Raw genomic sequence first — 23,888 nt, forward strand, 5'->3', positions numbered from 1 at the left:
TATTTGTTGATCATTTTTATACAGACTAAGGAGGATTACAAGAAAAATTTTAATAAGTTAGAGTGGAATGTTTGTTAAACAAAAAGTAGTTTAAAACTACTTAAAATAGTCAATTTTTAATTTAAATTAATTGTAGGAGTTGTTGGTTATGTGTTTGAGTAAGTTTAAATTGTTAATTTACTAAAACATGACGAAATCATTTTTTCATAACAAAAAAAAATTATTTGAATTATTAATTTACATAACTAAGAATAGTTTAGTTTAATATGTTGTTATTGAAGATTAGTCTCACTAAACATTATGATTTTCTTCATGTATCATTAATTGATACTTTTTTCTAAAAATTATAAATATTTTTAGTTCTTTTTAGTGTTTCTAAAAACTTCTTACGATGTTATTAAAATAAAGAGATACAAACTTTTATTACAATAAAATATTAAATGTTACTTTTACAAAATAAAAACTTGACACTAATTTAATTAATAAGATATCATATAGTTTATTGTCTTAATGAACTGTTTTTTTTTTATTAATTAATACAAATTTGTTTACAAGTTAGTGGTAATTGAAAAATAAAAAACATCTAATTTTACCCAAGTGTGAAGTTTACTAAATATAAACAAATTTAAATAGAAATTATCTCTGCTCCAAAGAAAATAATAAAATAGAAAATTTAAAAATTTAAATTATTTTTTATAATATTAAATAGTTTAATTTAATAAAGAATTTAAAGGAATAAGAAATATGATAAAATTAGATTTATTTGAATTAGAAAAAAGTATTTTTATACTTAAAATTTAGTTGTGATTTTATTTTTGAGTTTCAAGATGAGATTGTCTTGAAGTTGAAGACTGAGATAATGCTATTGCACAAAGGAGATGAGTTGCCGTTTGAAGGTATTCCTTATCTTCTTGATGGTCTTTCATTGCTTCTTTTATAATTTCAGTATAATCAACAACATCTTGAGGACAAATTTTATTTAATTCTAATAAAATAAGAAGACAATCTTTATTATCTACGTCTATGTGTTCAAAAATATCTTCAAGTAACCCACTTCTACTAATAACATTCCTTTGAATAGGAGATGAACAAAGACTTTTTAGTAATGAAAAAGGTTCAAAATGAGTTAATTGTTTCCATTGGTTATCTTGAAAATCTTCATACCATAAAGGAGAATGAATAATAGCTTCTACACATTCAAAAGGAATAAAATCAGTATAACTTTGGTCATCTAATAAATTTTTAATTACTAAAAGTAATACTCCAAGACTTCCACATTGTTGAAGTGATAAATAATCTTCACAAATATATTCAATAATTCCTGATGTAAACATAGCTTTTCTTATATAATGATCTTCTATTTCAGAATATCTTAATATTAAATATGCCAATTTCATTTTCTTTGTTAGATTATCATTTGGTGTTTCAATTAAACACTGACATAAATTAAGAATTAATTGTTCATTTTTATATTTACATTTCATTGAACAAAAAGCATCTATTGCTAAATCTTCATTTACTTCATTAGAATCTCCAATATGTGAAACAAGAATATCACATAATGAAGTTGAATATTCTAATTTTGTATTTTTTGCAATTGCACATAAAATACTTGTTTTTTCACTTTCATTTTCTGTTAGTTTATAACATGCAATAAGTATTTCTGGTGTTATTGGTTTAAGTGGTTTATCTACTTTTCTTACTTCATTAATATAATTAAAACTAGAAACACCAAACATAGAAAGACTTTGATTTCTATCACCAATCATTTTTTCAATGTATTGAGAATCAATGTCATCATCATAAACATCATCAATTTCAAGTAATCTTGTTTTAATAATTGAAAATAAAAGATGATGAAGGTTTCTATTCTCTAATGTTAATTTTTCAATAATTTGTTGCTGTGAATCTAATCGCTCTTCAATTTTTCTTATTCTGTCTATAGTTTCATTACCATTTGCTTGAAGAGCATTCATAAGTTCTTGCATGACTAAAAAAATAAGAACTTTTCTTATTTTTTTTTTTTTAATTTTTTCTTTGAAAATTTTTATAAAAAAATTCTTTGTTGAAATTTGTTATTTAACAAGTAACTTCAAAAATTGTTCTATGAAACTTACATAAATTTATCTGTCATAAAACCAAAAAAGATAAATACTATTCTGTTTCTAATTAATACTTACTAGTAGTAACATTGGATTATATTTACTTTATTAGCAGTTATATAATTTTCTTTTTCTTTTTATTAATGAATTTAACAAAAATAGTTTTAATTTATGTTATTTGTCATAATAAACTTATATGAATAATCCATTCAATGTGAAGAATTAATCCAAAAGTTGTACATATTTAATAGTTAAATTATCAGTAAAATTTAACACAAATACATTTTATGTATTAGAGAAGGTTTTTCTTCTTCAAATTTTAATCTAATATGAATTTATTAATTTAAAAAAAAACATTTATTATGAAAATAAAAAATACTAACATTTAAAAAACTAATAGAAGATAAGAAGTTGAGTCACACATATGTTTATTAAAACTAGAAATTATTTATACTAAATGTTTCTATTCTCAATTCATTTATACTTCTAGTGAAGCATACTTATATTGATAATGAACTATGCCGTTGAGATTATAATCAAAATACAGAGAAAAGATTATGTAAAGTACTTAAGCGCTTTCTTAACATCTTTCTTAAGAGAGGTATCTGGTACTTCCAACTTACTTTTCAAACAAAGAAAATGAAACACCTAAGAAGATGTACAAAATGATCTTTCTTTGTTTAATTTTTCAAGTTTTTTTTTCAAATTAATTTGACACTCCAAAAAGAAAAAACAAAAATTATCTTTAGGCAATAAATTTAACATGAAATTGATGTAAATGTCCCAAAGTTTTCTTTATTTATCAGAAGACTTAACTGTAGAAATATATTCATAAACACGTTCATTTATACCATTATCAAAAACAAACAAAATAGAACAAAAAAGGCATAAGCATAAATTGAATTGATATAAACAAATTGTAGAAGTTACTGAAAGAGATAATTAGTTATTATTAATTTCTTTTTATTGTCTAATGTCTTTAAAAATATAATATTCTTATTTAAGAACTATAAAAAAGAACTTAAAACTAAAAAAAAATATATTTTTATAGTTAAGATGAAGGTGTTATTAATTTTTTGTGTATTACTTGCTGTTAATGCAGAAGACCGTTTTGTAAATCATAGAGTCCATCGTTTTATTAATGGTAGATGGTTTGAAAAATACAGTCGTAAACATCAAAATAATGTTAGAGCTTTATACACCCAATTGAAACAAACAGTTAAAATGATTCGAAAAATTGAAAGAACAATGGCAAATAAACCAATTAATGAAAAGAGAGGAATGATGAAACAATTAGTTGTATTAAGAAAACAAGCCGCTGAAATCCGTAGAGCATTGGCTGAACAAATTCGTTCAATTAGAAAAATTAGAAGAACCCAAAGAAAGAGATTAAGAAGACAAAGAAGAGTTGCAGGAAAAACTGTTAGAAGACATTTAAGACAATTAATGAAAGATATAAGAAGACAATACAGAAATAAACCAAGAGAATTCTATCAACAATTTAAAAGTCAATCAAGAAAAGTTTTTAATATGAGAAGATGTCAAAAATTCCACAAATTATGCAAAAAGATAATGAGAAGATTTAATCACAAAGCCAGAAGAGTTCAATCTAAATTAGAACGTGTTATTCAATTACGAAAACATATATCTACTGTTGCTCATAAGAAAGTTTCTAAAGCAGTAAAATCTAGTTTATATCATTTTGAAAAACATTACAAATCAATGGATAAGAATCATGCTATGATTAAGAATGCCTTCATGCAAACAAAATGCAAATAAATTGATTTGTTATTTTCATATTATTGTTATATAAAACATTCTAAGATAAGGAAATAAATTAAAAGAGAAGAAAACTGATGAAACTAAAAATACCATCTTTAAATTAAGTTAAGTCATTATGAAAACACCAAATAAAGAGCTTCATATTTACATTACTGGACCATCTCATCATGGAATTCATCAATTTTTCCAAGCATTTGACTTTGTTGGAAAAGGTGAAAAGGAGGTTAAACTAAATACTATTGATTTTAGAAGACATGTTGTTAGTCATTGTATTCAAGGGATTATTAGACTTGTAGATATTGTAGAAGATGTAAAAGAAGACAATGAAATTATTCCATTTGATATTACCCCTTTAATAAAAGTTCTTGAAAGTTCTAAAACTATGCAACGATTACATACTTCAATTGATATTAAAATGGATCCTGCATGGAAAGAATTGATGACTCTAATACAAGACATTTGGTTTAATCCAATTATTCAAAAATATAATTGTCCTCCATATCATGAGGATATTCATTTCTTATCATATTTAATTCCTCATATGTCTAAATTTTTATCAGTTGAATATATTCCTACAATAAATGATTTATACTACTGTCCTCCAATAAGTCCAATTCAAATGTCACAATTTATTCATAACGATGTTAATATTTATTTATCTACATGGAATCCACCTCCAACATTAGACATGAATCAAATTCAACTTGGAAATCCTTCAATAATAATTATTCCGGTTTTACTTGACAATTATTGTTTTGTTGAACCAGAAGGAAATTGTTTACTTAGAGTTATTTCTACATTGAAACGAATAACAACAACTACTGACCATCCCTTTGAAAGTAAAGGAATGTATATATTCCTTATAAAGAAGCATTTTGATGAATTAATAAAGAGATATCCATTAAAAAATTGTTTTCCTGAATACGATGGTAGTATTAGTGAAATCAATTTTATTAAACAACAATTTAAATTTAGTAAACCATTTATGACAGGGGAAGTAGGTATTATAGTTTCTAATATTCCTGACCCCAATTCATTACTCAAAATTCCACGTGCAATTTATCCAGTTATAGAAAAAGAGGCAAAATTAAAAAATGAAAAAATTAATGTTAATGAAGAAAAAGAGTCATTTAAAGTCTTTAACTATCAATTTAAAGAAAGTAAAAAAGTTAAATGTATTACTGGAATGATTTCTTTACAAGGTAAACGACCAACAAATGAAGATACTGAAATTGTTAAAGATAAAATAAAGAAGGATAAAATTAAATTTGGACTTTATGCAGTGTTTGATGGACATGGAGGAAGTGGAACTTCACAAGCTGCAATAAGTGTTGTTGAAGAAGAACTTATGAAAAGTGAATTGATGAAGAAGAAAATGTATGAAGAGATGATGAATGAAATTTTCAGTAAAAGTGATAAAATATTATGTAATACTGTTTATGATAATTCAGGATGTACAGCAGCAGTTGTTTTGGTGATTGGTAGGTTTTTAATTTGTGCAAATGTTGGTGATTCAGAGGTATTAGTTATTTCTGAAGGAAAACAATATGAAGTACTTTCAGTTCAACACAAAGCAAAATTACCAGATGAAAAGAAAAGGATTACAAGTCTTGGTGTTCCTGTTTATGGTGGAAGAGTATATGGTAGTTTAGCCGTTTCAAGATCATTAGGTGATAAACAATATAAAGGAGGAAGAGGAGCTGTAATTTCTACTCCACATGTGAAAGTTTATGAAATGACAAAGAAAGATAAGGCATTTGTAATATCATGTGATGGTATTTATGAAACATTAAATTATGATGATGTTGTTGATTGGGTAATTACTGGTATGAAATTAAATAAAGCCCCAACAATAATTGCAGAAAATATTGCGATGGATGCATTAGAAAAAGGGTCTAAAGATAACGTTAGTGTTATTGTTTCATTACTTAAATGGAAATAAAATGCATTGATGTATAATAATTAAGCTAATTTTGTTCTCATCTTATTTTTGATTATTTAATTAGATTTTTGTTTTATTTCATCAACAACCTCACTCATTTATTCTTTTCATTATGTTTATAACTTAAATTTATAAGTATGTTTAGACTTATTTGTTGTCTGAATCTTTTGAATAATTAATAATGAAAAAATAACAATATGAAAATGTAATTCTTCCAATTAATAACAAAACATATTTTTAAATTTTGTTTTAAAAAAAATAAAAATAAAAAAGAACTTTAAAAAAAAGGAAATACCAAGTATGTCTAATACAATTCCTTCTCTTTCACCTTTACTCATTCAAAAAAATAAAGACACAATTTATTGTTGTAAAGTTATTGCAGCTATTGGATGTGGAATTGTAAGTGGTGCATTAGGACTTGTTCATATTCAAGGGTTTATTTTTATGATGGTGATGTATTTATTGATATCAATTTTACTTTATTTAAGAGTATTGCCATCAAAAAAAGATTTATTTGAAGGTAGTTATGATGTGTTGTTTGAAGCGTTTTTCCCATTTATTATGGTTTGTTATTAATATTATAACAATAAAATTGAACTTATAAATATTAGTCATTTATTTTTGTGTGGACTGTTGTCTATTCCTTAGTTTACATCTATTAAATAAGAAATAGAAATACTTAATTGACTTGTACTTGTCATTTTATTCTTTTATTATTTTTTGAATGAACTGAGTAATATTAATCAGTGATGAATTTTGAAGGAAAGGTTGCATTGATTACTGGAGGAACATCGGGAATTGGAGAAGCTATTGTACGTCAACTCACTGAACAAAAATGTAATGTTATTTTTATTGGAAGAAGAAAAGAATTAGGTGAGTCTATTTCACATGAATTAAATAATAAACATTTTGGACAAATAGATTTTATTCCTTTTGACGTAACTAATTTCAAAGAGTATGATTCATTGGTTCATATTGTTCAAGAAAAGTATAATAGGTTAGATCTTCTTGTTAATAATGCTGGAATAGTTACTTATGACACCTGTGATGAACTGACTGAGGAAACATTTGATTTAATTTATCAAACAAATGTAAAAAGTGTTTGGCAAATGACAAAACACTTTCATAATTTACTTGAACAAAGTTATGGTGCTGTAGTAAATATTGGTAGTGATGTTTCTATTAAAGCTGACCCTCAATATTTTGGATATAGTGATAGTAAGGCTGCAGTTATGCATATTACTAAAATGATGGCACTTCAATATGCACCAAATATTCGTATCAATGCTGTTTGTCCAGGTGATACATTTGTTGAAAGATGGATTTCAGATGAAGAATTAGAACGTAGGTTTGGTGAAGAGATGGCACATGACAAAAGCATTAGGAAGGAATTAATTGATTCAATGCATCATTCCATTGACATTCCACTACAAAGAGTTGGAGAAGTAAATGATGTTGCAAATGCTGTTCTTTTCTTGGGAAGTAATTTAGCTTCATTTATAACAGGAACGTCATTACTTGTTGATGGAGGAGCTTCTATAGTATAAAATGAATTTTTTTTAATTTATTTTTATATAATGTTAATCTTCATAAACTAAATAATGAATATTGAGGAGGTGGTTGTCCAAAGATTTATTAAATACGTTCAGTTTGAAACAACTAGTAACGCAATGTCTAGTTCTGTTCCATCTACTCCTACTCAAATTGAATTTGAAAAATACCTTCAGAATGAATTAAATGAAATGGGAATTAAAAATGAATTAACACAAACTGGTCATCTTTTTGCATATCTTTCTAATTCTCCAACACTAGCTTTTTTTGGCCATGTAGATACTTCAAATGATGCTCCTGGTAAAAACATTAAACCACTTATTCATGTTGTTGGAACAGAAGATATTCACTTACCTTTAAATAACATCATATTAACAGCTAAAGAATTAATGAAATACCAAGGCAAAAAAATAATAACTTCTAGTGGTGATACATTACTTGGTGCAGACGATAAATGTGCTGTTGCTATACTCATGACAATTTGTGAAATGTACAAAAATAAAGAAGTTCCTGTAGTAATAGTTTTTACTCCTGACGAAGAAATAGGAAGAAGTATAACACATTTAGACATTAACAAACTTAAAGCAAAAAAGGCTTATTCTTTAGATGGTAATGAGTTAGGGACATATTCAACAGAAAACTTTAATGCAATAAATTGTTTTGTTCAAATTGAAGGAACATGTTGTCCTAGTGCATTATTACGTTATTTAGAATTGAAACCAATAAATCATCCATCATTAACAAAAGACAAAGAAGGGTTTGTTTTGTGTACTTCAAGTAAAGCAAATGAAACAAAAGCAAGTAGTTCTTTTATTATACGATCTTTTGATGAAAAAGAATTACAACATTTTGTTCAAATAATGAATGAGAATGGAAAAATTGTAGAGAGTGAATATCCTGTTAAGGTGAGTATTGAAATGAAACGAATGTATTCTAATATTCAAAGATTTTATGACTGTAAAGTCTTAGAAGATAATTTAATAAATGCAATGAAAAGATGTGGTGTTGTCCCAATTAAAAAACCATTTAGAGGAGGTTTTGATAGTTGTTGGTTGTGTGAAAAAGGAATAGAATCAATTAATTTCTTTTCAGGAGGTATAAATTTCCATTCCAGAAGAGAGTTTGCAGTTGTAGAATCAATGGTTAAAGCAGTTGAGATTGTAAATCAATTAATTATTGATCTAAATTAATTTTAAGTCATTCCTTCAATTTATTTTTCTTTAAATTTCTAAAAAATAAAATTAGAAGAAGTTGTTTATTTTTTTAAATATTTCAATAATAATCAAAACTTTTTTTTTTGAGAATTATTATATTATTTAAAAATAACTAACTTCAATTTATTATTGAAGAATAAATAGTTTACACATCATCATTTTTTAAAGAAAAATAAAAGAAAATTGGTTTTCATTTGGTAATGAGTCAATAAAAAGAATGAAGGAAAAGAGAACGAGTGAATTTGAAGGAATATTCATTGCTTGAAAAATAAATATACTTTTGAAAAGAGTGGATTTGTATGTTACATTTCTTCGAAGAAATAACAAGGATATCACTGAAATGCTTAACAAACTTTATAATAAATAACTCAAATAATTTAATTTATGGAGAGTCAACGAAAATATATCTATATAGATAATTTGATTGAATTATTTCCATCAATAAAACTTTTATTTAATGATATTTATGAAAAAGATATATTATTCAAAAGTGTAGAAGAAGAATTTTGTATCATTAGTACTAAACTTTTTCATTTCTTTTCAAAGAAAGAAATAAGTTATGAAGATAAATTTATTTTATTTAAAGAACTTGCTATAAACTCAACAATAACATATCATCAATCATTAAGTGATATTCAACAACGAATAATCAATTATTTGAATAGTCTCAATTATCCAGTATGTGACATTGAAGTACAAAAACGAAAAACTGATAGAAAAGCATTAGATGAGTATTTGAGAAAAGTATTCACAACATATATCACTGTATTAACAAATATGAGAAAAACTAATACTGTAAGTATTGACGATTTATTAGGAATGACAGATTGTAATGGTAAAAAAGAACGAGAATATTGGGTAGAATACATCATAAGAGAATTAAATAATACTCAAGAAAAAGGATTAGTTGAAATTTTAACATATTTAAATTATAACACAAAAGATCCTGATGTTGAAATTGATTTATCACAAGTTTCATTAAAACAATTAAGAGAGATTCATCAAATAATTAAAATATATTCAAAATAAACACTTAATTTATTTATAAATTTTTTATATTTATTTTTTTGATTTAAAAAATTATTGGAAATTATATCTTTAACTAAATTTATAAATAACTCCCTTCTAAACTATTTTCTTCAATTTTTAATTAATGTAAATCAATCACTTCTCTTTCTTATTGACTTTCTTCTATTTTCAATAAAAATCTTTTGTAAGTTTAGTTCTTCTTTATTGCTTTCAAGTTTTTATGTTCTTTGCTCAAAACTACTTTTTTTATCAATAAAAAAGTTATTGTCTTCTGATTTTATATTATAAACAACTTACATCTATGATGGATTAATGTCTTTATCTAACTATAAAAAATTCACTTCAAAAATGGTTGTATTATTTCAATTTATGTTTAAAACAAATCACACAATATTTAATTCTAAAATCAATACAAAAAATACAAAAAAGGTTATTAAATAATTGTTTTCAATGCCATTTTATTTTTTTTTTTTTTGTTATAACATTTTTTTTTATAAAAATGAAGAATGACAGAGAAAAATCAACAAGAATTTTTAAATCAAATTACCTTAACAAATAAGAAAAGTTCTGTCGAAGACATATTAGTTGTAATATTAAGTTAATAGAATGATTTTATAATACCTTCAAAAAGAAAATCCAATTATCAAATAAAGAATTTCAAAAAAAAAAAATAAAATAAAAATATGTTTTTTATACAATAATGATAGTTTGTGATACTAATTATATAATTAAAGCTAAAATTCTCATTAGAATTAAAGAAAAACTATATATATAGTTTTAAAAATTAATACAAAAAAGAGAAAAAAGAGTCTTAAAAATTTGTTTCAAAAAGAATAAATAATTCCAGTTCATTTTAATGTCTTCTGAAGGTTCCTCTTCCAATAATAATTTTGATGATTATGATGATTCAACTGATTCTTCAGAAGAAGAATTTATTCGTCAACAAGCTGAAAAAGCTAAAGTTCATTTACCAAGAAAAAGTAGTACAATTCTTATTGAAAAAGGAAAAACAGCACAACTCTTAGCAGATAATAACATTGACCATACTGAATATGACAGTGATGATGAAGACCTTAATTGTTCAGATGTTTGTTATATTATAAAAGTACTAGTATTAAAATACTCATTTTTAGCTCTCTGTTTATGAAACTTCTACTCAATGTACTTCAGCTGTTGCTCATACTTCTGGAAGAAGAAATTATAATGAAGATCGTATTTGTGTTGCCACAAATATTGAAGGTGCTGATCTTTTTGCAGTTTTTGATGGTCATAATGGTCATGAAGCAGCTACATTATGTAGAAATAAATTAAAACAAGTATATGGTTCATGTCATGGAAATATTAATGATACATTCCAATCATTAAATGATATTGTTTCAAAAGAAACAACTGCAGGTTGTACTGCTACTATTGTTGCTGTTAAACAAAATAGTATTGAAGTTGGTAATTGTGGTGATTCTCCTGCTTATGTAATAAGAAAAGATAAAAGTATTGAAAAAATTACTTATGACCATAAAGCTACTGACCCAAAAGAAGAAGAGATGATTGTTAAAAATGGTGGTGTGGTAATGAATTTGTTTGGTACTAAACGTGTTAATGGACAAATTATGGTAACTAGAAGTATTGGTGATAGATCACTTCATCCTCCTATGACATCTATTCCAACTACCAAAATAATATCAAAAGAAGATATTATTTCCATTTGTGTAATGAGTGATGGTGTAACTGATGCATTAACTGATCTTGAAATTCATGACATAATGACTAATGGTCAACCAATTGAAATTCGTGCCCAAACAATTAGGAATCAAGCATACAAAGAGGGAAGCAAAGATAATATTTGTGTTGTAGTTGTGGATCTTTAGATGTTATTGCATTGAATTCAAATATAAAAATTATAAAAGGCGTTTACTTTTAATTTTTCTTTAGACTTTTAGATAAAAAAAACAATAAAAATTCATTAAAATCCTTTTTCTAATAGTTGTTTTCCTTGATTTGTTAGTGTTAATGTTGCTTTTCTCTTTGCTAATTCAAGAAGGTCATGTTGTATTTCCATTTCAAGTCTTTCAATTTGTTTTTGTGCAATTTCTTTTGCCTCATTAATAGAAACTTCAAGATAAAATCCTAAACCAATACCAACAAGCATCATATTTTTTTTATTAAATTCTGCTTTTACATGAATACCTTCTCCAATATTAACAAGAGTTTCTTTATCAGCTGATTGAATAGAATTAATATGAATAAGAAGATGTTCATATCCTTGTTGTTTTAAACGAAAAGCATTAATACGATCATCAATACATAACATATCTCTTTCTATTGTTTGAACAAATTCATCTGCTCTGTGAATAGCATCTTCAGTTTCTTGATGTACTTTTTCTCTTTCAGTCATTGTTTCTCAATTTTTAGTTTTGAATTAATTTCTTTTTTTTCTTAAAACTATAAACCCTCAAAATATCAAAAGATGCAACCAATCACTCCAATGGATTGTACACCTGAACATCAACCAAAATTACAACCTTTTGATGGATCTCTTATTACAGAACCACCAGTTAGAGCAATTATTGGTGGAAAAAAGAAAATAGAAGAACCAACTGAAATACCAATTGATAAGAATTATAAACCATTGTTCATTAAAAAAGTAGGAACTGTTGTAAAAATTGTTGAAGGAAAAAGTTTAGTTCAAGGTGGTTATGGAGTAATTAATAATGGAACTATTTTATACTCACAAGATAAAGAATTTCTTGGTCAAGTAGATGATATTTTTGGTCAAATTACTGACCCTTTCTATATTTTTGATGGAACTACTGACATAGGACAAGATGTTTACGTAGAAGATGTTCAAAAGAATTTTGTAAATGTTGATGAAGTAAGTAGAAAAGGAACTGACCGTGAAGAAGGAGATGGAGAACCACCTGAATTTTCAGATGATGAAGAAGAACGAGAATGGAAAGCAAAAAATAAATTACTTAGACAAGAACAAGCAAAGAGTAAGTCAACGGTTGAAATGCCAATGATGGAAGATAATTATTTTGATTGAATGGATTTTTTGTTATTAAAAAAAGGGTTTAATTAGAAATTTAAAACTGAGAAATTATTAAAACTTATGCCTCGAATAGGCAATCATAAAAATACTACACGTAAATCATCTCATTTTCAACCTAAATTAGTTGGAACTAAAAGAAAACATCCTCAATTTGCTCGAAGAAAACAAAAAAAAACAGAACAAAAAGAAAATGAAGATAATAATGACCAACAACAAAACGAATTTAATGAAGAACAAAACGAAAGTATTAAGCCAGTAAAAAAAACGAAAAAAAATCTTTCTCAACAAGAACAATTTGATATTATTGAAGAAATGAGTAAAAAATATGACCAAAAAATAGAAATAAATAATACAATTGATGTTTGTTTATATCTATTTATTAAATAAAAATAAATTATTTACGAAATAGACTGAGAAAGTTAAAAAAGTTGAAAAGAAAGTTGCTCGAAAATTAATGAATAAACAAAAGAAACAACAAATTAAAGATTCAATTTATGAAGAATTAAGAAAACAATTACATTCTAAAACAAAATAATTGAGAATATATTTTTAAATATGTTTTATAAAACAATTATTTGAATAATTCAATAATAATAATTATAATAAAGTACAATGAATTAAAAAAATTATTTTTTATTATTGATTCATTGTAAAAATAAACTCCAATTTTTATTTTTATTTTTGAAATTTATATTAAATAGTTATTTAAATAATAAAAAAAATGATTGATCTGAAAAAAAGTTTATAACATAAACTTTTTGATTTTTTCTTTATAATAAAACTACATCTTCTTTCCTGTTTCATTGAACATTTAAAAAAGGAAGAATTATAAAGAAACAATGAAAAGAAATTATAGAATAAAATAATATAAGGTATTGTAAAATAATTTTGAAAAATTTAAAAATTATCAGAAGAAAAAAAAATAAAAAGATCACTCAAGAACTTAAAATAACATGTTATTACATTTAGTAGTTATTCTTTCTGTAGCATATGGTAAATTAACAGACCTTGTCCTTCCAGAAAAAGAAGGAAAGACTCAAATGTTTCAAATTCATTATAATGAAATTACAACAATGAGATATAATCTCTTTTTGTATTATAAAAATAGTGGTCTGAGTTATAGTTTGTTTTTATACTAAAATAAAAGTAATAATAAACTAATGAATTAGATAGTACATTAAAACAATATAGAATGGATACTTATCTTGGAGAAAAAGTAAATAGTTCTACTATTTTCACTATTAAAGATGAAAAGAATTTTAGACCACAAGCATTTTGTAATAGAGATATAATTATGGTATTAAATGAAGGAACATTTAATTCAATAGAACCTCAAATGGGATCAATTTATAAAATAACTCCAAATTTTTCTGATGTTAATAGTCCTATGGCATTTCAAAAAAGAGATTATCCAGAAGTTAAAGATAAAGAATTTATTCTTGTGTGTAAAGACAATTATCTTGGTGTATATAGTGGAAGTGCTTTTGGAGAAAAAGCACAAGAAAATAAAACTGAATGTGGAGAATATATTACTGCAGGTGATAAATATGTTTTTGTAAAAAAAGGAAAGTCAGTTAGTTTAATTGAATTAGACCAATATGGTAGAGCAGGAAAAATAAAAGACATTAAATTTTCTACTAATTTAACACAATCAGAGACATTTGAATATGACCCAATTATAGCTAATCAACATAATACTTTATATGTTCAAGTATCTGATCAAAACTTAATGGTTGTTTTTGATAAAAATACTGATTATGAAAAAGAAGCAACTATTAGTTTACCTTTTTATGGATTAAATAAAACTACTATTTATAATCCAAGAAATGCTAATAATTTGGCAGTTTATGGAAGTATGATTATGATTGGTGTTTGGACAAGTGGAAATGGAAAAGGATCAGCTTATATTTATTTTGATAATCTACTTTCAGGGTATTCTCCAAGATTTGAACTTCTTGAGTCTTATGAAGGTAAAGCAGTTGGTGATTTTGTTGGATTTGCAGTTGGACTAAATCATAAAAGATTTTATGTTGGTGGTGTTATTACTTTTAATTCACAAACAAATGAACCAGATTGGTTTGAAGTAATAAAAAATTCAAAAAAAATAATAGATTCATGTGATGATAGAACATGTGAATGTATTCATGATTATTATTATGACCCAACAAATAAAGTTTGTGTAAAAAAATTCTTTAAATCTAAAGCAGGAATTATTCTTGGATGTGTTATTGGTGTTGTGTTATTACTTATTATTATTGCTATTATCATTGTATTTTGTATTTGGTTCTTTAAAAAACCAGTTGAAGATAAACCACAAACATATAGATTAGATGGAAGTGAAGTTGATTTTACTTTTAATGAAAACTTCCCATTTAAATTTGGAAGTGAAGAATTACGTTTTGGTTCAGAAAAAGCACCAGTTGAAATTAATAAACCACTTCAAGAGAAAATAGTTATTACTAATCCTTCAAAAAAATCATTAAAATATAAAGTTGAAGCACCAGAAACACATCGAATGAAAGTAACAGTTTATCATGGAGAAGGTGAATTAGAAAAAGGATTTGGAGTTACATTAACGATTGAAGTTATTATGTTATGTACATGTAGAACTGATGAATATTTAACAATTTCTGCTATTGACTCTAAAGGTGAAACATTATATGCACGTATTCCAATTAATATAGAGAGTGTTGTTTCTCCCTATATTGATTACACTGAAGTACAATGTGATATATTAATTGGAGAAGGAACATTTGGTGGAGTATTTAAAGGAGTTTATAGAGGACAAACGGTTGCAATTAAAGAAAGTAAAACCACATTAACTGAAAAAGATAAAGAGCAATTTGAACAAGAAGTTAGTACATATTCAACAATAAGAAATGAATATATTGTTCAATTTATTGGATCATCTAATGTACCAGGTCATACAATGATGGTTATGGAATATGCACCATTTGGAAGTGTTAAAAAGGCATACATCAAAGATGAATTTACACAATTACTTGCAATTAAAGTACTTAGTGATTGTGCTAAAGGAATGAGATTTTTGCATGCAAACAGTATTATTCATAGAGATTTAAAACCGGACAATTTATTACTTTTCTCCTTCTCACCAAAAGTTCAGTTTGCTGCTAAAATATCTGATTTTGGAACTTCAAAGAATATTTTATCTATCAAACAAAGTGCTTCAATGACAAAAGCAGTTGGTACTCCTGCTTATATGGCACCTGAAATGATTAATGGAAGTGATTATGGTACTCCAGTAGATGTTTTTTCATTTGCTGTTGTTGCATTTGAATTACTCAGTAAGTCAATGCCATATTCTAATCAAGATTTATTCCAACACAATTGGGATATTGCCGATTTCATAAATTCAGGTAAACGACTTGCAATTCCAAGTTCTGTACCAAAAGAAATGGCTGACCTTATTACTAATTGTTGGAATCAAGACCCTAGTGCTCGTTGGACTTTCCAACAAATTGATGAATTTTTAGATGAATATTTCAAAGAACAATTTGCTCGTAGAAAGAGTGTAAAGGATGTGTCATTGAATCTTGAAGATAATATTAGTCATCAGCAATCTACAAGTACAGAAGATGGAATTTTGAAAGATACAGTGGAAGAAAATCCAATGACCTCAACAAACATTGTTTCATTACTCGATCAAGATATCTTTTAACTAATTTTGTTGAACAACAACTTTTTTTTTTCTTTTTAAATAAAACTAATTATTATTACACAACTATTAAGAATGTTCAATTGGATGAAGATTTAAAAATTACTACTTCATTTTTTAATAAGACTCTTTTAAAGTCATCTATTGAAGTTTAGAATGAAATGTTTCATAATAAGAACAATGAAATAAAAAAAAACAGGTATTACTTATTATTTGTTTAATACTACTTAAAAGTATTAATTTGTATCAAAAGCAGTTAAAAAGATAGTTCTTTGTATATTTGATATGTTTTATATTCTTCCAATTATTAAGTCTAAATAATACATAACTTAAAGAGTTTTAATTAAGAAAGCTCAGTTCAATTTAAAAAAAAACGTTAAGTATATCTAATGTTTGAAAGAAGAATTACATTACAAGAATCTATTCAACTAATAAGTTGAAAAATATCACTTTATTCAAGATATGAAAAATATAAAATAATGAATTGGTTTTTTTGATTCAATATTGATAAGTATTTTATTATGTCTAATAACAATTAATTTAAAAAGAAAAAAATTTGAAATGATATTTCTAAGAATCATTATGGGGAAAAAGAAGTTAGAGAAAGATGATAATTTTTTTCCTTTTTTTTTTATTCGTGTGAAAAATTGATAGGGTAGCATAATTTCCTATTATTTTTTTTGATTATGTTTTTTTATAAGAAGATGTAGTAGTAGTGAGTTATTATTTAAAGCTAGACAAAATGGAAATATACTACAACCTATAAAAAGGATGTGGTATTAACACACGTCAGCAACATTTTTACTGAGAGTAAAAATTATTAACAAATACTTTAAGGTTCTAATAATTTAAAATACTACATTTAGGAGCAATTAAATGAGTCATAAAAATAGAAATGATGAATTACATGTTTTTTTTCATTTTAAGTTAAAAGTAATTTTTGAATTTAAAAAAGATGGTGACGTGTTGATAACAATTCACACGTCAGAGGAGATAAAAATAAAAGATTTAGATGAAAGGAATCAAGACAGTTAGAGAAGTACTAAAATAGAAGAAACACATCATTAGGAGGTGGTGAAGATTAATGAATTAATAAGCAATAAAAAAGATATTTAAAGCATTAAACTGTGAACTAAAAAAACATATACAATAAATACATGGGAAAAGATTATTATGAAATATTAGGAGTTGACAGAAATGTTAATGAAAATGATTTGAAAAAAGCTTATCGTAAGCTTGCATTAAAATGGCATCCAGATAGAAATCCAAATAATAAAGAAGAAGCAAGTGAAAAATTTAAAGAGATTGCAGAAGCTTATTCAGTATTATCAGATCCTAAAAAGAAAGAAATTTATGATCGTTATGGTGAAGATGGTTTAAAGAGTGGAATGGGAGGTAATGGATTTGCTAGAGAAGGAGGATTTCCAGGAGGAACATATACATTTACTAGTAATGGTGATTTTAATCCATTTGATTTATTCAATGAAATGTTTGGTGGAATGGGTGGAGTTCCAAAAGGAGGAAGAGGTAAAAGAAGTTTTAATATGGGAGGAATGCCAAGAGACTTTGGAGGATTTAGTGGATTTGGAATGCCACAAGGAGGAAGATATACATTTAATACAGGAGATGATTCATCTATGGATGAAGGTTTTGGTAAACAGAAAGGGGAAGATGTAACTTCAAATGTCAATTGTACTTTAGAAGAATTATATTCTGGGTGTAAGAAAACACGTAGAATTACAAAAAATATTACTCATTCAAATGGTTCAACAACTCAAGAATCAAATGAAGTTGAATTGAATATTTTACCAGGATGGAAAGATGGAACAAAAATCAGATTTGAAGGTTATGGAGATGAATCACCAAATGTTGAAGCTGGAGATATTGTTTTTGTAATTAAAACAATACCACATCCATTATTTACAAGAGATGGAGATGATTTACATTGTACAATAACAATTAATTTACTTCAATCCTTAACTGGATTTAAATTAACTATACCATTCTTAGATGGTTCAGAAGTAAGTAAGAAAATAGAAAATATTATTACTTCTGATTATGTTGAAGTAATTAAAGGAAAAGGTATGCCAATAAGAAAATCACCTGGAAATTATGGAGATTTAAAAATTCATTTCAAGATTCAAAATCCTACATATTTATCACAACAACAAAAAGATGATTTAAAGAAAGTTTTGAAAACAGTACATAATTGGGCTTAAATAAATTTTTATTTGTTATTTTGTTTGTAAATTTAAAATTAAACGAATAAAAAACATAAAATACAACATTTAATGAATGTTCTAATACTATGTCTCTTACATCATCCATAAAAGAACAATAATTAATAAACTTTTCAATGTCTATCATTTCATCATCTATTCCTCCATTATATTTTTTACAAACATATACATTTTCTAATTTTTTCCATGCAGAAGGATTATCGTCAATACAAATTATTCGTTTAACATTATAATTAATATTATGAATAGTTTTATAAATAAATCCTTCTTCTTCAAGACAATCTTCTCTATAAAGAATTTTAGAAAATAATTTACAATTTTTTTCTAAATGACTAACAACTTGATCAGCATATTCTTTTTTTGATGCAGTATAAATCATAATTCGAAATTGTTTTGAAAGTCTTTCCAATGTTTCAACAACTCCTTTTCTTACTTCACAATAATACTTTATTTCATTAACTCTAATTGTAAATATATCTGATGAATTAATACATAGATTATTAGTATTTATGTGGGTATGGATAAGAGTATCATCTAAGTCAAACACAACCAATAATGGACATTCTTTTTGAATATTTTGAAATAACACAAACTCTCTTTGTTGATTTATTGAAATAATGTTGTTGTAGTTTGTTTTATTCATTTAAATAAAATGTAAATATTATATAGATTTTCTCACCATGATTTATTTCATTTGATTTATGATTCAAGTTTTATTAATACCATCATTAAAGAATCATTTGAAATAACATATTTTTATTTTTAAAAAAGTAAAAAAAAATAAGAAAATTTGTGATATAAATAGTAGTTTTCATTACGTGGAAATTACGGTTGAACACGTGCAACAACAGTTATAAACAACACTTTGAACTGTTGTTTTCATTCATTAAGTATTATGTCAATTAAGGTCGGTATTAATGGTTTTGGAAGAATTGGAAGACTCGTTGCTAGAGTCGTTCTTGAAAGAAAAGATTTTGAATTAGTTGCTATCAACGATCCATTCATGGATCCAAAATACATGGTTTACTTATTAAAATATGATACCGTCCACAGACAATTCGAAGGAACTGTTGAAGCTGGAGAAAATGCCATTATTGTTAATGGACACAAGATTGTTGTCAAAGCTGAAAGAGATCCAGCTCAAATTGGATGGGGAGCACTTGGAGTTGATTATGTTGTTGAATCAACAGGAGTTTTCACTACTATTCCAAAGGCTGAAGCTCATATTAAGGGAGGAGCTAAGAAAGTTATTATTTCAGCCCCATCTGCTGATGCACCAATGTTTGTTGTTGGAGTTAACACTGAGGCATACAAACCAGAAATGAACATTATTTCAAATGCATCATGCACAACCAACTGCCTTGCACCACTTGCTAAAGTTATTAACAATGAATTTGGAATTGTTGAAGGTCTTATGACAACTATTCATGCTACTACTGCTACTCAAAAGACAGTTGATGGACCATCAGGAAAAGATTGGAGAGCTGGTAGATGTGCATGTGCTAACATTATCCCAGCTAGCACTGGAGCAGCTAAAGCTGTTGGAAAAGTTATTCCATCCCTTAATGGAAAACTTACTGGTATGTCATTCAGAGTTGGAACCCCAGATGTTTCATGTGTTGATTTAACATGCAGACTTGAAAAAGAAGTAACTGTTGAATCAATTAAAGCTGCTATTAAGAAAGCATCAGAAGGAGAAATGAAAGGAATTCTTGGATACACTGAAGACCTTGTTGTATCATCAGACTTTGTCCATGATAACAGATCATCAATTTTCGATGCAGCTGCTACTATTCTTTTGAACCCACACTTTGTTAAATTAGTTTCATGGTACGATAATGAATGGGGATATTCCAACAGACTTGTTGATCTTATCCAAATCATTTCTAAAGTTCACTAATTAAGTTAGCTTTTCTGTTTTGACAATATTTATGTTTTTTATTTTATTGACTTGAGATAGGTGTTTATATTAATTCAGCCAAAGGTTTGAATTTAGACATATTTATTCTTTAAAAAATAGTGAGTGTCATAGTTGAAGCATAGAAGGTATGTCATTATTAAAAGATCTGTTATAACGAATATCATATAATAAACTTTTATGATTGAAAAGTCGATTTATGAAAATAAAGATGAAAAATACATATCAAATTAATAAGGGTGTTATATAATTATAACACAGTAAAGAAGAATTGCTATTTGAAGTATTCAAATAAATATTTAAAACTAATACAATACTCTTGATTTAAATGCCCAACACAACTTTTTTTTAATTAAATTAATTTTTCTGTTTAATTATTATTAAGACTTTTGATTAATAAATGTAATATGTTCTTTGGACTTTGTTTGACATTGAAAAAAAATAAGTTCATTGTTATTAGGTTCTATTAAAAGTGCTTTTAAGTTAAAGTGATGAATAATTCATTACTAATATATTTAAATTGAATTTATTTATTAAAGTTAAAATGAATTAGTGTAAACAATACTTAAATAAAAATACTTATTGAATAAATTAAATTTGTTTTCAATTCATTCAAAATGAACGTGTAATATAATTTGAAGAAAATATTTAATTATTTTGAGTTTTTCTTTTCATAAAAATAATTATAACTTATTGTTTTTTTTATATTATTTAATAGTATTTTATATTATTATAAAATTATAATATTTTGAAAATAGAAAAAGAATTAAAATTTGAAATTACATTAAGGTTTTGAAGTATTTGTTAATGTATTGAATATAAACATTCAAAAAAAAATCTAAATAAAAACAAACTAGAAAAAAAAACAAAGAGAATAAACAACCAACAATTTAAAAAATTATTTTTGATACTTTTAAATAAGAAAGAAAAAAAAGAAATAAATAATTATAACAAAATAGAAAAGAATGTACAATAAAAAGTGAAATAAATAACAAAAGAAAAAAATAACACAATTAATTTACATTTTAATGAAACCAAAGAGAATTATTGGTGATAACAAGGTTTGAATTTTCATTAATTGATTGAATAAGAGAATTATGATAATTCTTACCAAAAAGTTCCACTTGTTCTCTACTAAACATAAAAAATCCTTTATAAAATATTTGTTGAATTGTTTCACTTTTAGCAATACCATTCTTTCCTTGAGATTTTGTTGTATTAAAAAAATAACCAAATTCACTGAGAATGTCCATTAATAAATGAAGACACTCAGTAAATTTATTATTTTCATATCTACGAAGAGATGTTTTTTCTTTAACACCTTTTCTTCGTTCCATTTCAATTATTTCCTTACATCTTCTTTCAATATATTCAGTAATATTGATAGAATAATTTTTAAATTTTAATTCTTTAATATTAAGGAATTGTAAGGTTGTTGTAGTTTTTTTAGAAGGTTTTCCAAAAACAATATCACAATAAGGTAAAAGCAATTTAATCAATATTGATTCTTGATAAACTTGATAATTTTTATATATTTGGTATTTATTTTGTTGTTTTACACTAGTGTTTATTTGATTAGAAGTCATTTATTAAAGAAACTTGTTCTCGCAACCCTTTAAATTTCTATATCTCAATGAATATAAAAATAGATTTAGAGCAAATAAACCAAGTAACGTATCACTTGGAAATTATAAATAATAAAGGTTCTATGTGCTATTTTTATATTTTTATCATTTTTTTTTCTTTTTGAAAATAGATTTATTTTTATTTTTGTAAAATCTTTGTCTAAAATTGAATTTAGAATAGTTATTTTTATTTTTTAGTTTTTTTATTATATTTAATAGTTATTGATTTTATAATTCTATTTTTAATTACATTATACTAAAAACAAAAAATAAAATAATTTCTTTATTTTTTTGGAATTTCAAAACAGCTTATTCAGCATTATACAAATATTTCATTAAAATTTTATTATGTTAAACATTATTTTTAAGAAAAACAACCCCAAAGTTTTAAGTAGAATATTGTTCTTCTATATAAACAAGTTCTTTCTTTTTTCTTTTATTAAAGTTTCTGGGTTTTTCTGGATTTTAATGAATTTAAAAAATATATCCTTGTTTTGTTTTTTGAAACCAATATAATTTTATTAAGATTGGGTTAATTGTGGTAGTATTACTACATACATAATCTAATTTTTCAAATACAATATAAGTAGATATTATAATTTGCTTTTCTCTGAAAAGAAACATTATGCAATTATTTTTTATTCAAACATTTAATATTAATTAATAAAATTTAATTTCAATTATAGAATGTGAATCAAGTATTTGTCTTTGAATAAGAACTTTCCATTGATTAAATCAAAAATTACATTTTGAATATATTTTTGATTTTGTTAAAACCTTCAAATTTCAAAAAACAAAGAAGAAAAAATACCCCTATTCTTTTTTTCTTTAAACTAATTTTAAAACAGTGACAATAACCGTTATCATTCTACTAATTAATGAGACAATTTCTTTGTTAGTTTTCTATTTACTTCTCATATCTTTAATAATAATATTTCAATTCTGGAATAAATATAAAAAAATTAAAATAAAAATTGTAAGTTTTTTATATTCAAAAAATTCATTTTTATTTATTTAGGAGTAGTACTTAGATTCGAAGATGGCACGTCAGAGACACCACATGAAACCCTAAAATAATCCCATGCTTCGAATCTCCCAGTTATCGTCTGGTTATGACGTGCCTTTGGTGAGATAATATCTATTCAACACTAACTGTTTATTATTATTAATATTTATTAGAAGTGATTATTATAAAAGATTATTATTCATTGAGGTGTATTGTTATTCATTAACGTGTATTGTTATTCATTGAGGTGTATTGTTATTCATTATTAATTATAAGGATTATTATTTACTAAGGGTGTATTATGTATTAAGAATTATCATTTATTAAAGAAGAAGCATATATAATTGATATTGTTGCACAAAAATTAAACATAATGATATTATCAAGGAATAGGGTTTCTTTAAGGGGTGTCGAAGGTAAAAGGAGATGAGCTATAACAGTAAGTTATGGATATACTCTCCTTAAAACAACAATATAAAGAATGAGAAATATTATATTACTCATTAAAATCAAAATAAAAGTCAGGCAGCAACTTAATTGAGGAACCATTTAAGTCGAGCATGCTTGCAAAAACTTTATTTCAATAGAAATAAAGCGTGTTGAAGAAACTGATTCGCTCACTTCTCAACATGATGAACACATAAAGATAAGGTTAATCATAATTGATTTCTTTTTTTTTTTTTTTATTTAGGAGTAGTACTTTACTAGTGATAAAACTCTAAAAGTCAATTTTACAAGTAACAACTTCTGATAATAT

The 23,888-nt window shown here is 25.1% G+C and overlaps 15 protein-coding genes across 15 annotated transcripts, besides 1 other annotated feature; 11 read left to right on the forward strand and 4 right to left on the reverse strand.

Moving 5' to 3' along the window:
• Positions 1-809: 809 nt before the first annotated feature.
• On the reverse strand, positions 810-1,988 carry EHI_186890 (uncharacterized protein; the record flags this gene model as incomplete). The annotated part of the gene is made up of 1 exon (XM_651340.1): positions 810-1,988. One exon carries the CDS (start codon positions 1,986-1,988, stop codon positions 810-812), a length of 1,179 nt encoding a protein of 392 aa, XP_656432.1.
• Positions 1,989-3,149: 1,161 nt separating this feature from the next.
• On the forward strand, positions 3,150-3,901 carry EHI_186900 (uncharacterized protein). Its single transcript, XM_651339.2, has one exon. It carries the CDS (start codon positions 3,159-3,161, stop codon positions 3,879-3,881), a length of 723 nt encoding a protein of 240 aa, XP_656431.1. The 5' UTR covers positions 3,150-3,158; the 3' UTR covers positions 3,882-3,901.
• Positions 3,902-3,999: 98 nt separating this feature from the next.
• On the forward strand, positions 4,000-5,826 carry EHI_186910 (protein phosphatase domain-containing protein; the record flags this gene model as incomplete). Its single annotated transcript, XM_651338.1, has 1 exon — positions 4,000-5,826. The coding sequence occupies one exon, from the start codon at positions 4,000-4,002 to the stop codon at positions 5,824-5,826; it is 1,827 nt and encodes a 608-aa protein (XP_656430.1).
• A 749-nt stretch (positions 5,827-6,575) lies between these two features.
• On the forward strand, positions 6,576-7,373 carry EHI_186920 (3-oxoacyl-(acyl-carrier protein) reductase, putative; the record flags this gene model as incomplete). Its single annotated transcript, XM_651337.1, has 1 exon — positions 6,576-7,373. The coding sequence occupies one exon, from the start codon at positions 6,576-6,578 to the stop codon at positions 7,371-7,373; it is 798 nt and encodes a 265-aa protein (XP_656429.1).
• A 54-nt stretch (positions 7,374-7,427) lies between these two features.
• On the forward strand, positions 7,428-8,567 carry EHI_186930 (peptidase T, putative; the record flags this gene model as incomplete). The annotated part of the gene is made up of 1 exon (XM_651336.1): positions 7,428-8,567. One exon carries the CDS (start codon positions 7,428-7,430, stop codon positions 8,565-8,567), a length of 1,140 nt encoding a protein of 379 aa, XP_656428.1.
• Positions 8,568-8,975: 408 nt separating this feature from the next.
• Positions 8,976-9,620, forward strand: EHI_186940 (uncharacterized protein; the record flags this gene model as incomplete). The annotated part of the gene is made up of 1 exon (XM_651335.1): positions 8,976-9,620. One exon carries the CDS (start codon positions 8,976-8,978, stop codon positions 9,618-9,620), a length of 645 nt encoding a protein of 214 aa, XP_656427.1.
• Positions 9,621-10,476: 856 nt separating this feature from the next.
• EHI_186950 (protein phosphatase domain-containing protein) lies at positions 10,477-11,485 on the forward strand (the record flags this gene model as incomplete). Its single annotated transcript, XM_651334.1, has 2 exons — positions 10,477-10,707; positions 10,754-11,485. 2 exons carry the CDS (start codon positions 10,477-10,479, stop codon positions 11,483-11,485), a joined length of 963 nt encoding a protein of 320 aa, XP_656426.1.
• A 95-nt stretch (positions 11,486-11,580) lies between these two features.
• Positions 11,581-12,012, reverse strand: EHI_186960 (prefoldin, alpha subunit; the record flags this gene model as incomplete). The annotated part of the gene is made up of 1 exon (XM_651333.1): positions 11,581-12,012. One exon carries the CDS (start codon positions 12,010-12,012, stop codon positions 11,581-11,583), a length of 432 nt encoding a protein of 143 aa, XP_656425.1.
• A 72-nt stretch (positions 12,013-12,084) lies between these two features.
• On the forward strand, positions 12,085-12,660 carry EHI_186970 (uncharacterized protein; the record flags this gene model as incomplete). The annotated part of the gene is made up of 1 exon (XM_651332.1): positions 12,085-12,660. The coding sequence occupies one exon, from the start codon at positions 12,085-12,087 to the stop codon at positions 12,658-12,660; it is 576 nt and encodes a 191-aa protein (XP_656424.1).
• Positions 12,661-12,726: 66 nt separating this feature from the next.
• EHI_186980 (uncharacterized protein) lies at positions 12,727-13,201 on the forward strand (the record flags this gene model as incomplete). The annotated part of the gene is made up of 2 exons (XM_651331.1): positions 12,727-13,026; positions 13,076-13,201. 2 exons carry the CDS (start codon positions 12,727-12,729, stop codon positions 13,199-13,201), a joined length of 426 nt encoding a protein of 141 aa, XP_656423.1.
• A 418-nt stretch (positions 13,202-13,619) lies between these two features.
• On the forward strand, positions 13,620-16,345 carry EHI_186990 (tyrosine kinase, putative; the record flags this gene model as incomplete). Its single annotated transcript, XM_651330.1, has 2 exons — positions 13,620-13,788; positions 13,836-16,345. 2 exons carry the CDS (start codon positions 13,620-13,622, stop codon positions 16,343-16,345), a joined length of 2,679 nt encoding a protein of 892 aa, XP_656422.1.
• Positions 16,346-17,499: 1,154 nt separating this feature from the next.
• On the forward strand, positions 17,500-18,561 carry EHI_187000 (DnaJ family protein; the record flags this gene model as incomplete). Its single annotated transcript, XM_651329.1, has 1 exon — positions 17,500-18,561. One exon carries the CDS (start codon positions 17,500-17,502, stop codon positions 18,559-18,561), a length of 1,062 nt encoding a protein of 353 aa, XP_656421.1.
• Positions 18,562-18,599: 38 nt separating this feature from the next.
• Positions 18,600-19,225, reverse strand: EHI_187010 (phosphatase, putative; the record flags this gene model as incomplete). Its single annotated transcript, XM_651328.2, has 2 exons — positions 18,600-18,648; positions 18,693-19,225. 2 exons carry the CDS (start codon positions 19,223-19,225, stop codon positions 18,600-18,602), a joined length of 582 nt encoding a protein of 193 aa, XP_656420.2.
• A 252-nt stretch (positions 19,226-19,477) lies between these two features.
• Positions 19,478-20,504, forward strand: EHI_187020 (glyceraldehyde-3-phosphate dehydrogenase, putative; the record flags this gene model as incomplete). Its single annotated transcript, XM_649267.2, has 1 exon — positions 19,478-20,504. The coding sequence occupies one exon, from the start codon at positions 19,478-19,480 to the stop codon at positions 20,480-20,482; it is 1,005 nt and encodes a 334-aa protein (XP_654359.1). The 3' UTR covers positions 20,483-20,504.
• A 1,021-nt stretch (positions 20,505-21,525) lies between these two features.
• Positions 21,526-22,086, reverse strand: EHI_187030 (uncharacterized protein; the record flags this gene model as incomplete). The annotated part of the gene is made up of 1 exon (XM_651326.1): positions 21,526-22,086. The coding sequence occupies one exon, from the start codon at positions 22,084-22,086 to the stop codon at positions 21,526-21,528; it is 561 nt and encodes a 186-aa protein (XP_656418.1).
• A 1,068-nt stretch (positions 22,087-23,154) lies between these two features.
• Positions 23,155-23,816: a repeat region.
• Positions 23,817-23,888: the final 72 nt, after the last annotated feature.

This window comes from Entamoeba histolytica, genomic scaffold (assembly GCF_000208925.1).
Source record: "Entamoeba histolytica HM-1:IMSS scf_1104750519125 genomic scaffold, whole genome shotgun sequence".
NCBI lineage: Eukaryota > Evosea > Mastigamoebida > Endamoebidae > Entamoeba > Entamoeba histolytica.